Below are 13,726 nucleotides of genomic sequence, written 5' to 3' on the forward strand. Positions count from 1 at the left end.
AGAAAGATAAGAAATGTGCTAACGATTGGTCGACATGACTTCATATTTAAGAGCTATGGAACAGTCTCCCTTATGGGCTGAAGGGGGAGGTTGTTGGGCACATGACCCATTAATTAAGTCCATAATAGACCTTAATAATGTATAGCTCAAAATAACTATTTAACCAATTCTCTGTCGTGGGCATGGTTGAAAAAAGAAAATCACAACAGTGGTGGTTGAGAGCAAAAAAAACAAGAGAAGAAGAGAAAAAAAAAAAGACGAACATAATGTAGAAATCGTTTTCACTGGGCACTATTCTAATCTCAGATTTGATCAGACTTGTAAAAGATTTTTATTATTGTACATGATGATGTAATCTTTATATTCTTATTATTCTTTTATGATTATTGCTCAAATCTAAGATTTATAATAGATTTATACATTCACTATCGAGATTTATATATTTATTATTTTTATAATAGATTTACTTCTTGGCTTACCATATGATTTTTTTTTTCATTTGTATCGAAGAGGATTTTTACATACATTTTGATGTTCTATGTGACTAATTTTCGTTTAATTTTTTTACTGCTTATTACGATCTACTCGTATTTATTCATATATAAGTTTTTTTTACCCATCATATTCCAAAATAATGAAGTTGGCTTCATGCAACTAATTTCTTTGACGGGAAATGCGTCTAAATGTGCTCGTCCAACTGATGCTTTCTCAATCTTGATGTTCCAATTGATCAAACGCACATTCGGTGTTCGTGAACATACGTTGAAGATCGCGGAAGGGGTTTTTTTGGCTTGCTGTGGATTGTGTTGAGAAACACACGAGGCCAGAGAAGTCCCTGTGAAGTTGCGAAGGCAAGGGAAGATAAAAGTGCAGGACATTACCAATGGCTTGGCTTTTATTCCCTGTAAAGGCGAGGGATGAGATTGACTGATGATCTAATATTATATTGCAGTGTTGAGGGTGTCCAATCATCGGAGGTCTGACAGTAGCTGAAGGTGTGCCTTAAAAAACAAAAAACAGCATGTCAGTATGACATGAACTATAAACAATAAAAAAAAACTTTGTCAGTACGTGATTAAGTTAAAAAAAATAAAAAAGGTATGTGATTAAGTAATTTAGTAGTTGATAAGAGTATACTGGCCTCTGATGTGCTATCCAGACTTCATCAACCCATGGTCAATACCTTGGCAATATAAGGGTGACAGTTCAGCAACATGTAGTCGGCTTTTCAACATAAAATAGATAGGACATGAAGCTTTTCAACTCCCAATGTGTAATATGAGGCGGCCTCATAGATTCAATGAATTTACTGTCTACGTAAACTCATAACTATATCTTTGATTCTCATGATCATTATTCAATTCCCTACAACTGTCTAGTACACCATAAAAATAAACCTGATTTGGATTACACTCTAAAGACTTATTTTTATTAAGTTTATTAATTTAAGCATTGAAATAATTTTATCCTATATAGTCCCGAGTGAATGGATTTGAAGTTCAACACTATTCTTCTTATAATATTCTTAGAAAAAAAGGTTCATGGATTTGAGTTATCCTCTAGTCCGACAATCAAAATTCATTGTAATATTATAAAATAAAAATAAAGTATGTGTCAATTTTGAGTTTGTTTTGTCTATGCTCGACGATAGCAAGAGGGAGGGTTTGCTGCAGCCATCCTTCTACTATTTTGATCCCATCGTAAGGCATGCATGACCAACCAACCTTGCCCACAGATAGTAATCCATGCAACCATCACTAGCATAGTATGTCAACACGATCTTGGATATCATTTCTTACGATAATAATAATGATTAGAATGTTGCGTCCCACGTTGATGTTCTTGTCGGTTTTCTTAAAATTCAACTCGGCTCACTTACGTGATTGACATAAATGAGTCACATTGGGTGCGTATCTAATTTTTTTTACTCTAAACTCCTCTTATTGGACGTCCATGCATCGATAAGTATATCTAAGCAATATGGATGACACGGCACCGAGACTTTTACGTAGACGTCTCTCGCACATCATCGCCGATTTCCTCAGAGACTTTGAGACGCAAAACTGACAACTCTTCTACCTCTCTCTATGAATTAAGTACTTAATCTCGTTCTTGCATCACGCAGCCTTTACCCGGAACCGAGACATTGACAATTATGAGCCATATCAACACTTCATATTTTTCAGGATTGCATAATCTCTTGCTAAGTCAACGTGCTTTATCTCCCTTATTTTATATGATTTTTTTCGGACACCTAATTGTTACGTAAACCGTGATCAAGCTATCTATCGAATTTCAGCTATATATATATACCCAGACCAACTCTGGACAATCATCATGGCTGCTACACGCATTGCCCTGTTCGCGTCCGGCCTCGCCGCCTTGCTTCTCCTAGTCCAAGGATCGCCACCAGGGCCCGTTGTCCAGTGCCGGTCCGGCAACACTAACTGCACCGTGACCAACGGCTATGGAGCCTTCCCTGATCGCAGCACCTGCCACGTCGCCGCGGTCGCGTACCCTTCGACCGAACAGGAGCTCCTGTTCGCTGTCTCCGACGCCACCGCGAAGCAGCAGCACATGAAGGCGGTCACGAGGTACTCCCACAGCATCCCCAAGCTGTCGTGCCCCGGCGGGCCGAGTGGCCAGGGCCTGGTCATTAGCACCCAGCGGCTCAACAGATCGGTGAGCGTGGACATGGCCACCTCGCGGATGACGTTCGAGGCAGGGATCACACTTAGGCAGCTCCTCGACGCGGCGGCCGCCCGTGGACTGGCCCTGCCCCACTCGCCGTATTGGCAAGGGGTGGACGCTGGGAGGGCTGATGAGCACCGGCTCGCACGGGAGCTCGTTGTTCGGGAAAGGCTCAGCGGTGCACGAATATGTGGTGGGGATGAGGCTGGTGGTTCCAAGTCCGGTCCCGGTGAACGGATACTACGCCAAGATCGTTAACCTTGGTGAGGATGATCCTGATCTCTTGGCTGCCAAGGTTTCTCTCGGTGTTCTCGGAGTTATTTCTCAGGTATATATGTAGTGACCTAAGTGTTATTCTTTGTTCTTTACACAGTTTGAGATCCATGTGATAACTCATCTTAGTTCTTCATCGTGGTTCTTCCAACCACGTCAAGTACTTTCATGAACTGAGTGCATGACTTGCCACGCCTCGATGCTAACTAGGTGCAACTATTTCTTTAATTCTTCATGATATAATAGAGATCATCCTATTGTTATTAACAAGGCTTTGTTTGCACTACGTCAGCAAAATGTCTAGACAAAAAAAAAATTGTTTTCTACAAATCACTTTACAAAGGAGAAGACCTGTTCTTTTCCTAGAATCTAGAAAGTAATGTAAAATAATAGGCAGTCGATGATCCCAGTGGACTTTAGTTTTAATCTTTCCATTTTTTCTTGGTTTGCTCGACTTCCTTGTTTTAAAATGGGCTAATGCAAACCTTTGAACCGTTCTAATGATTCCATATACCTTCTCTCGTAGTTTATAGTAACTACACAACACAATTGAGTGTTATGAAACATATGAGCACATGCAAACCCACATGGACAAAGATAAGAGAAAAAGCAAACTTATATGAGAGCGAGTGCATGATTTGAAGCTTTGCGTTTACTTACATCTTATAATGAATAGTATTTTCCTTGTAAGAACAGCTACAGTGACGTTGATGATGGCTCGGTGTAAATGAGAGTGGCCCTTCACATACGGAGCCTCGCGAAAGGCAAGAGGCAGGCAGGTCCATACTGCCTTGCCTTGCAGAGCTTACGACCGGGCCCACTAATTGCCTTCAAAGCCTCTGTAAAAAGAACTACTACATCGGACGATAGAGGATCCTAGTAGTAGTATCTCTTGTTTCAATCTTGCTGCCTGAATAGCTGAAAAGAGTTGACTTGCAATGCATGTAAGCTTTTGTTCTGCTGCTTCATTATAAGTAACCTAAGAAATTACTTGAACCGATCGAGCAGGTCACCCTCCAACTTGAGCCAATGTTCAAGCGATCCATCACCAACAGGGTCGTAGGCGACGTTGGCTTCGAGCAAACCATCTCCTCGTACGCTGTCACCACGTACTATGGAGACCTCAGCTGGTATCCGTCACAAGGCAGAGTGGTGTACCGCGATGATATCAAGGTCCCCATCACCACCAAAGGAAAGGGTGTAAACGATCACCTTTTCGTACGAGCACAGCCCACCCTCGACGTAGCCTCTACACGTGCTTCAGGTCTTATATATTGCAGCTTTTATTTTGCTTGACAATCTTGATGTAGTGTTCGAGCAGTATCGTACGAGATTTATACTGTCAAGGCATCTCTTGTCCTCTACCATGTGTTTGTGTTTATGACTGCAGAGGAACTATTGGAATTAACTGGAAATGCCGTAGGCAAATGCGTGCTTTCCAGATCGCAAGTAGATACTCAGATCGCGAACGGCATGGGGCTTAAGAACAATGACGGCGGCTTGTCAGATTTCACCGGCTATCCGGTCATTGGAAACCAAAGCGACATGCAATCCTCCGGTGGGTCCTCCAATTATCAGAAGAATGTATATGATGACACTTGTTACACCTGTATTCTGTATTATTTAGTCTGAGCCATCTTCTCTCCAGGTTCGTGCCTAAGGAGTGCAGAAGACAACCTTCTCACAGCCTGTGCATGGGACCCTCGCTTTGCGGGGTCCTTCTACCACCAAACCGCGATAAGCATCCCCTTCACCACCGTTGCAGACTTCATCGCCGACGTCAAGAAGCTCCGCGACGCCCACTCCAACGCACTCTGCGGCACCGAGCTGTACTTTGGCTTCTTCATGCGCTTCCTCCGCAACTCCACGGCCTATCTTGGCAAAACGGACGACGTGGTGGAGATCGACATCACATACTACCGTTCCAGGGATCCGAAACGGCCGCGACTCTATGAGGATGTGCTCGAGGAGATCGAACAGATGGCCTTGTTCAAGTACCATGGGTTGCCGCACTGGGGGAAGAACAGAAACGTCGGCTTCCTCAATATCAAGAACAAGTTGGGGGCTAAGTTGGACAAGTTTGTGAGTGCCATGCAAAAATATGACAGCAAAGGATTGTTCTCTTCAGATTGGACCGATGCAGTGCTGGGACTGCGAGGGAAGGAAGTAGTGGTGCAGGGCGATGGTTGTGCACTGGAGGGACTGTGCATTTGCTCCACTGATGACCACTGCGCTCCTAAACAAGGCTATTATTGTCGATCTGGACAAGTATATGAACAGGCTCGAGTTTGCCGGAAGATTAAATCCGTGGAAGCTGATGGTTTGCCATGGAGCCCATCATATCGTTCACATTCACTGTAAGATCTGTTTCTGTGTCGCTTCCTCTTTGAATAAACGACGTAATGTCAGTCAATAATTGCTACATAATTTTATATTGTAATATTAAAGCAAGGGTCGACAAATGCTATATTGTATGGGAGGCTGATTACGTTCCTTCTGATTTATCTGCACTGGTCCAAGATGACTTATACAAGCCATTCTTTAGAACTATAATGTCTTAATAAATTTCTTTATGGGAAAACAATTAGTACATAATTTCTCATTATTTTTAATGGGAAGATCCCAATGTGACTCCCCAGTATCCGATGCATGAAAGGGACGAGGAAGCAAGAAATAACAGTGCCATTATTAACGCCATCGTGTGGAGAGACATAATATGTTAACGCGATATTCTTCGCTATCATTCCTTCAAATAATAATAATGATTAATGATAATATAGCCTAAGACTCACGTAAATGTTCTGATGAATTTTACAAAAATTACACTTGACCCACGTTTCATGGCATAAATGAAATGGTAGTTCACACCGGTTCCATTTCAAAATTTTGACTCAAAGCTCGTCCTATGGATCGCTAGAATAAACCATATGATAAGCTACATAAATACGGAAATCACAAAGAAGGATGATTACTGTAATTAAGCCTTCCTCGATCCCCCCAATAAATAACTCTAGGGCGCAGCATCCAATCATTGGTTTGTTCCTTTCTCATCCTCGCAGTATAATTTAGAGATAGGATGTGGTCGCACCATGATCGAGGGAAACAGCAGCGAGAGCAAGCTGAGCCAATACATCCGGTCCCCGACCGGGCGCTCCGGCATGCCCGGGACTTGTACGAGAGCAGCATGGCCGGGACCGATAATATATGTATACATGTCTTGTGATAATCTCACATAAGCTCATTCATCGACACTCAATAACTAGTTTTAGATCAGGCAAGACATCCAGAAGTATTGATTGTTTAATAGACGACAGTGTTTATTTATGTGCGTGCTTGTTTTCATCTTAAAAAAAGGAAATGGCGAATTCCTAAAAGAATTATCAACTTTAAGAATTTTTCAAATAGCATTATAGCAATATTTTTAAGACAGATCATTCTACCTGTATCGGCCATCATCTTCGCCTTCACATTGCTATCGTTGTAGTCCCCCATAGCCCTCACGCGAGGAAAATTGGATTCCGAGGGCCATTAATTTCATCCTGCACCACCTCCCCTCCCCTCTGCTGTATTAGGCCAATCATATGCAGTCTTCATGCGAGGAAGGAAGAGACATGAGAGGAGTCATCGCCTTTGTAGACTCACCCCTATACACTTCGCTCGTAGCTCTCGTGTGAGGAAGAACATGATGGGAGGGTGGCACCTTCGCAGATTTGGCCCCTGTCAAAACCATCATAATCTAATTTAGATTATATTATAAAGACTTAGACTTTTACTGAGTCAACTGAATCCTTTGATAATGCAAATATTATATAGGTCTTATCAGGCATGTTCTCATATCTTTTGACAATACAAACATTATATGGGCATGTTCTCAGTTCAATATTGTAGTTTTGCAAGTCTGATGTGAGTAGATTTGGTGTTTTACCTGGTTCTTCTTATGACATTTTTGAAAAAAAAAATCTATCTAATATCAATTGTCAAAACATAAACACAATCTAAAAGTATCTTTTAGATATTTTAATATATGTTTCACTATTGGCTAATGTTCTTTATCGGGACAAGAGAGAAATCGACTGACAACTCCAACTACATGAGCTATATCTAACCTAGTACATATCATAATATACATCAAACTATATACCACAAATGAATAAGGCACTTTGGATATTTCTTCTTTTTCTTTCTCACTTATAGGTTATTGTTTCGAACTAAACATAAAATGATCTACAAATGGAGAACAAACTATATATATATATTCTTTCCATACTATATTTGGAATATCACCTTTCAAATAAACTGATAGAGAAATGTTTATCAAGTCAACTGTAGTTCTTACAATCTCCTCCTAAAATAACTTAGGTAATTTGGTATGAGAAAACATATACATAATCCTTTCTTTAATGGTTCTACTATTCATCCTTTTTGCCACATCATTTTGCTGAGGAGTTTTAGGGACTGCAATAATTTTCAAAAGGACCCCTATACTTATCACCATTATCTACTCGAACATATTTTAGCTTTCTTTTAGTTTCTCTTTCAAAACAAAAATCTAAACTTTTCTAGAATAATCATAAATAAAAATAACATAATAAAGAGAACCTCCAAGAATTCTAGTTTGTATACTACAAACATCAGTAAACCAAATCAATAAAATTTGATATTCTAAATGACGAATAAGTATAAAAGGTAACTATATATATATTTTTTCAACTAAGTAATGATCACAAGATTTAAGAGATGTATCTTACAACTCCGGTAAGAACTACTTTCTAGTAAGAGTTTGAAGTCCTTTTTCGCTGATATGACCAAGCCTCTTATGCCACAAAAATTTATACTTTCACCATTTTGAATTGGATTAATCTCTCCTTTGTATAACTTAGCTTCTATGACATAGAAAGAGTTTAGCTTCTTTCCTCTCATCACAACTAAAGAACTTTTGGTAAGCTTTCAGTTGCTTTCACCAAAATAGTGTCTAAATCTCTCATCACCAAGTCTATATGTAAATATCAAGTTAAGACGAATATCTGAAACATGTCTGAAATAGTATCAATTTGCTCTTAATATTGGTCTCCAACTAAATATCTCCAATACCCATAATTTACTACTATTTCATATTTTAACGTTACTAAAATTATCAATAGTGTAAGAGCCAAATAAATCATCATAAGAAGTAATATGGAATGAAACACCAGAGTCAATTACACAATTACTATATTGTGTCTCTTTCTCATTTTTCTTCTTTTCATTTTGTTCTTACTTTCAAAATCTATACTCTTTTTTCATATAACTTGACCTGTTATAGTAGAAATACTTGATATCTCTTCGAGACTTAAATCTTCCTCTATAACCATGTGGATTTCTACTATAGCTTCTTTCACGTCTTTTAACAAGTGCACTAGAAGAATATTCTTCTTGTTCATTCCTTCTGGCATGAAGTAAAAATTGTCATCACGTATGTTTCTTAACTTTGAGAGCTGAGAAGTAACAATCTTTACATCTCATTATCTATATTCATTTTTATAGCAACTAACTTGTTTGTAAGACTCCGAAATAGGCTTATGTGTTCAACAATATTACCTCCATTTTTATTTATTAAATTAACAAGCTTTCTGATGAGAGAAATTCTATTTCTCACTTTCTTTTTCACAAAGAGATTTTCTAACTTTTGCCAAACAACATCAGCTTTGGTTTCATATATAATATGTTTATGTAAATTTATATACATCCATCTTCTAATATATGTAATAGTTTTTGTATATTGAACCTTCCATTCCTCATCTTCTATCGTAGAAGGTTTTTTTTTTTTAATTTGATGATCGTATACAAATCGTTACAATAGAACAAATCTTTCATCATATGTCTCCACGTGAAATAATTTGATGAGTTCAATTTAATCCTATCATTTGATTCTTACATTTCAATCACATAAAAAAATTTGCACCAAATAATATGATGCTCTAATACCATTTTATGGGGAAAAATTGTTGTAACGGAATTTTCTTTTTCCTCTTTGTGGATCAAAATGGGTCAATATTGATTTGTTATCAAAAATAAATATTAATCGAAACAACATAAATAGTAGAATAATGAATCAATCATAAAGTGACACATTAAATTTTTATGAAAAAAATTCATTATCGAAAAAACCACAAGACTGTATTCCACTTCAAATCTCCATGATTACTAATAATAATAATAGATTTATAATAAGTTTTCTTCCGAATAACTAGAGGATCATAATAACATCAAGAATACAAATCTTGACTCAACAATAACATAGATGAATTTTATCAAAAAAAAAATTAAGTCTCATCAAATGAATATATTATAAAAGTATATCAGAAAAGACAAATCACATATCGACACCGTTAGTATTGTAAAAAATATTGTAAACATTCTTCATATAAAATTTAGAGTAAAACTGATAAAATTTACCCGCTTGATTGTCTAACAACAACTTTAAAACCTTAACTTTTTCTTTCTTTTTCTCCCTATCTTTTTAGTGGTTATAGTGTTCGCACGTCCTTCACCGCGCAGGTCTGTCCTTTTTCTTTTTTTTTAATAATTTTATTGTCCAATCCAAACCCACCCAAGCTGGTCCCAACAATTTGTCTGATCCCATCGTAAGGAATGCATGACCAGACAACCTCCCCGACAGTATCTGACGCAGACATCAATAACCTTATCGCTTTTAAAAATAATAGACTCGTGTCACACGTTGTTATTTTTATTGGTTTTAATTAATTTCCACTTGGCCCATCTGATTCACATAAATGACTTCACAGTTCTCATTGCCAACGCATCTAATTTTTTAACAAAAAGGCTGCTCTTATTGCATGTCCCATAATCAGATACGGATGATACGGTACTGCTTTTCTGTTGTCCTCTCTCGCACATCATCCCCGGTTTCCACAGAGACTGGTGGAAGTAAAATTGCCAACTCATCATCTACCTCCCTATATCAATTAATTATCTAATCTCGTGCTTGCATCACGTCTTCTGCAACCATCAACCCGAGACATCGACAGTTACGAGCAGTTCCAACACGTCTAAAAGAACGTCAGGTTCATCGGGATGGCATAATCTATTGTTAATCAACGGGCTTTACCTCCCTTATTTTATATGATTTTTTTTCGACACCTAATTATTGTGTAAACAGTGATGAAGATATCGAATTCACCTTTATATACATTCCATACCCATACCCATACACAGACCAACTCTGGACAGCCATCATGGCCGCCACCCACATCGCCCTGTTTGCCTCCGGCCTCGCCGTCTTGCTTCTCCTGGTCCAAGGGTCGCCGCCAGGGCCCGTTGTTCAGTGCCGGTCCGGCAACACTAACTGCACCGTGACCAACGGCTATGGAGCCTTTCCTGATCGCAGCACCTGCCGCGTCGCCGCGGTCGCGTACCCTTCGACCGAAGAGGAGCTGCGGTTAGTTGTCTCCGACGCAACCGAGAAGCAGCAGCACATGAAGGTGGTCACAATGTACTCCCACAGCATCCCCAAGCTGTCGTGCCCCGGCGGGCCGAGCGGCCAGGGCCTGGTCATTAGCACCCAGCGCCTCGGCAGATCGGTGAGCGTGGACATGGCCACATCGCGGATGACATTCGAGGCAGGGATCACACTTAGGGCGCTCCTTGACGCGGCGGCCGCCCGTGGCCTGGCGCTATCCCACTCGCCGTACTGGCAAGGGATGACGCTCGGCGGGCTGCTGAGCACCGGCTCGCATGGGAGCTCGGCGTTCGGGAAGGGCTCGGCGGTGCACGAATATGTGGTAGGGATGAGGCTGGTAGTTCCAAGTCCGGTTCCGGTGAACGGATACTACGCCAAGATCGTTAATCTTGGTGAGGATGATCCTGATCTCTTGGCGGCCAAGGTTTCTCTCGGTGTTCTTGGAGTCATTTCTCAGGTATGTGTGTGGTGACGTACGTGTTATTCTTTGTTCTTTACACGGTTTGAGATCCATGTGATAAATCATCTTAGTTCTTCATGGTGGTTCTTCCAACCACGTCAAGTACTTTCATAAGCTGAGTGTACATGACTTGCCACGTCTCGATGCTAATTAGGTGCAACTATATCTTTAATTCTTCATGATATAGTAGAGATCATCCTACTGTTATTAGCAAGGCTGAATACTTCCTATCGTCAGCAAAATGTCGAGACAGAAAAAAAAAACTTGTTTTCTATCAAATCACTTTACAAAGGAAGACTTGTTCTTTTCCTCGAATCTAGAAAGTTACGTAAATAATAGGCTGTTGATGATCCCAGTGGACTTTACTTTTAATCTTTCCTTCTTTTCTTGCTTTGCTTGTCTTCCTTGTTTCAAAACGGGCTGATGCAAACCTTTGATCCGTTCTAATGATTCCATGTACCTTCCCTCGTCGTTTATCGTAACTACACAACATAATTGAGTGTTATGCAACATAACCCACATAGACAAAGATCAGAGAAAAAGCAAACTTTGCAAATAACAGCTACAGTGACGTTGATGATGACTCCGTGTAAGTGAGAGTGCCCCTTGTTGATCTTGATAGGAAGGAGGGATAAAATTATCAAACAGAGAAAGAGTAAGACAAGCTTCAATCTTCTATATTTCTCTAAAAAAAAGCTTTATAATTTCAAAAATTCTATCTATTTCGTGATCCATATGGGGTTTATATAGTCCCCAAAGATATATTACATTAATTGTATTCAAGATGAATAATTTTCTTTCAAAAAATTCTTTCAAAAATCAATAACCAATTGGACTTATTCTTCCGTGGACTTTAATCTATTTCTTCGTAATGAATCTCTTGCAATGAATATTTCTTTTGAGGAAATGAATCTCTTTATAACAAGTTTAATTTCAACACTCCTTCCTTCACATATGGAGCCTCGCGCAAGGCAAGAGTCAGGCAGGTCCATGCTGCCTTGCCTTGCAGAGCTTACGACCGCCCGATAATTGCCTTAAAAGCCTCAGTAACAATTATTAGGTTGAAGGACGATAGGGGATGTCAGTAGTAGTAGTTCTTGTTTCAATCTTGTTGCCGGAATAGCTGAAAAGAGTTGACTTGCAATACATGTAAGCTTTTGTTCTGCTGCTTCGTTATAGGTAACCTAAGAATTACTTGAACCGATCGCGCAGGTCACCCTCCAACTTGAGCCAATGTTCAAGCGATCCATCACCAACAGGGTCGTAAGCGACGTTGGCTTCGAGCAAACCATCTCCTCGTACGCTGTCACTACATACTATGGAGACATCAGCTGGTATCCGTCACAACGCAGAGTGGTGTACCGAGATGATATCAAGGTCCCCATCACCACCAAGGGACAGGGTGTAAACGACTACTTAGGGTTCCGAGCGCAGCCCACACTTGTCGGAGCCTCTCTACGTGCTTCAGGTCTTATAAATTGAAGCTTTTATTTTGCTTGTCAAACTTAATGTAGTGTTCGAGCAGTATTATGCACACATTTACGTCGACATTTCGTCCGAGATTTATACTGAGAAGGCATCTTATGTTCTCTACCATGTGTTTGTGTCAATGACTGCAGAGGAACGAGTGGAGGCAACGGGAAATGCGGAAGGCAAATGTGTGCTGTTCAGATTGCAAGTTGATAATTTGATTGCGATCGGCATGGGCTTTAAGAACAATGACGGCGGCTTGATAGAATTCACTGGCTATCCGGTCATTGGAAACCAAAGCGACATGCAATCCGCCGGTAGGTTCTCAAATTATCCGAGGAATGTCTGCATGTATGAATGATAGCTCTTGATGATAATGCTTCATCACAATAATGACACATGTAACGCCCGGATTTATTTACTCTGAGTCATCTTCTTTCCAGGTTCTTGCCTAAGGAGTCCAGAAGACAACCTTCTTACAGCCTGTGGCTGGGACCCTCGTTTTGCGGGGTTCTTCTACCACCAAACCACGATAAGCATCCCCTTCACCACCATCTCTGACTTCATCGCCGACGTCAAGAAGCTCCGCGACGCCCATCCCGACGCACTCTGCAGCACCGAGCTGTACTTGGGCTTCTTGATCCGCTTCGTCCGCAACTCCACAGCTTATCTTGGCAAAACCGACGACGTGGTGGCCATTGACATCACATACTATCGTTCCAAGGATCCAAAACAGCCGCGACTATATGAGGATGTGTTCGAGGAGATCGAACAGATGGCCTTGTTCAAGTACAACGGGCTGCCGCACTGGGGGAAGAACAGAAATGTCGGCTTCCTCAATGTCAAGAACAAGTTGGGGGCTAAGTTGGCCAAGTTTGTGAGTGTGATGCAGAAGTATGACAGCAATGGATTGTTCTCTTCAGACTGGACCGATGCGGTGCTGGGACTGCGAGGGAAGGAAGTTGTGGTGCAGGGAGATGGTTGTGCACTGGAGGGGCTTTGCATTTGCTCCACCGATGACCACTGCGCTCCTAAACAAGGCTATTATTGTCGACCTGGAGAAGTCTATGAACAGGCTCGAGTTTGCCGGAAGATAAAATCCGTGGAAGCTGATGGTTTGGCATGGAGCGCATGATACCATTCACATTCATTTGCTGTGAGGTTTATTTCTGTGTCACTTCCTCTTCGAATAAAGGATGAAATGTCAGTCAATAATTACTACATAGTTTATTATTGTGATATTAAAGCAAGCGTCGATAAATGCAATATTGTATGGGACGCAGATTACATTCCTCCCGATTTATCTGTACAACTCCAAGATGACTTATACAAGTCATTCTATAGAACTATAATGTCTTAATAAATTTTTTTTG

General features: G+C 40.4%; 1 protein-coding gene and 1 pseudogene across 1 annotated transcript; both read left to right on the plus strand.

The window, feature by feature from the left end:
• The first annotated feature begins 2,337 nt into the window (after positions 1 to 2,337).
• LOC135600816 (L-gulonolactone oxidase 2-like) lies at positions 2,338 to 5,489 on the plus strand (annotated as a pseudogene).
• Positions 5,490 to 10,194: 4,705 nt separating this feature from the next.
• Positions 10,195 to 13,699, plus strand: LOC135600832 (L-gulonolactone oxidase 2-like). Its single transcript, XM_065094158.1, has 4 exons — positions 10,195 to 10,880; positions 12,096 to 12,351; positions 12,503 to 12,670; positions 12,797 to 13,699. The coding sequence occupies exons 1-4, from the start codon at positions 10,200 to 10,202 to the stop codon at positions 13,486 to 13,488; spliced, it is 1,797 nt and encodes a 598-aa protein (XP_064950230.1). The 5' UTR covers positions 10,195 to 10,199; the 3' UTR covers positions 13,489 to 13,699.
• Positions 13,700 to 13,726: the final 27 nt, after the last annotated feature.

This window comes from Musa acuminata, chromosome BXJ1-2 (assembly GCF_036884655.1).
Source record: "Musa acuminata AAA Group cultivar baxijiao chromosome BXJ1-2, Cavendish_Baxijiao_AAA, whole genome shotgun sequence".
Lineage (NCBI taxonomy): Eukaryota > Viridiplantae > Streptophyta > Magnoliopsida > Zingiberales > Musaceae > Musa > Musa acuminata.

Excerpts from the sequence above, each read along its gene's own strand:
- LOC135600832 (XM_065094158.1), top strand. The coding sequence starts at position 10,200 with ATGGCCGCCACCCACATCGCCCTGTTTGCCTCCGGCCTCGCCGTCTTG. Across the intron at positions 12,352-12,502 it reads AGCCTCTCTACGTGCTTCAG|AGGAACGAGTGGAGGCAACG; the intron begins GTCTTATAAATT and ends CAATGACTGCAG. Across the intron at positions 12,671-12,796 it reads AAGCGACATGCAATCCGCCG|GTTCTTGCCTAAGGAGTCCA; the intron begins GTAGGTTCTCAA and ends TCTTCTTTCCAG.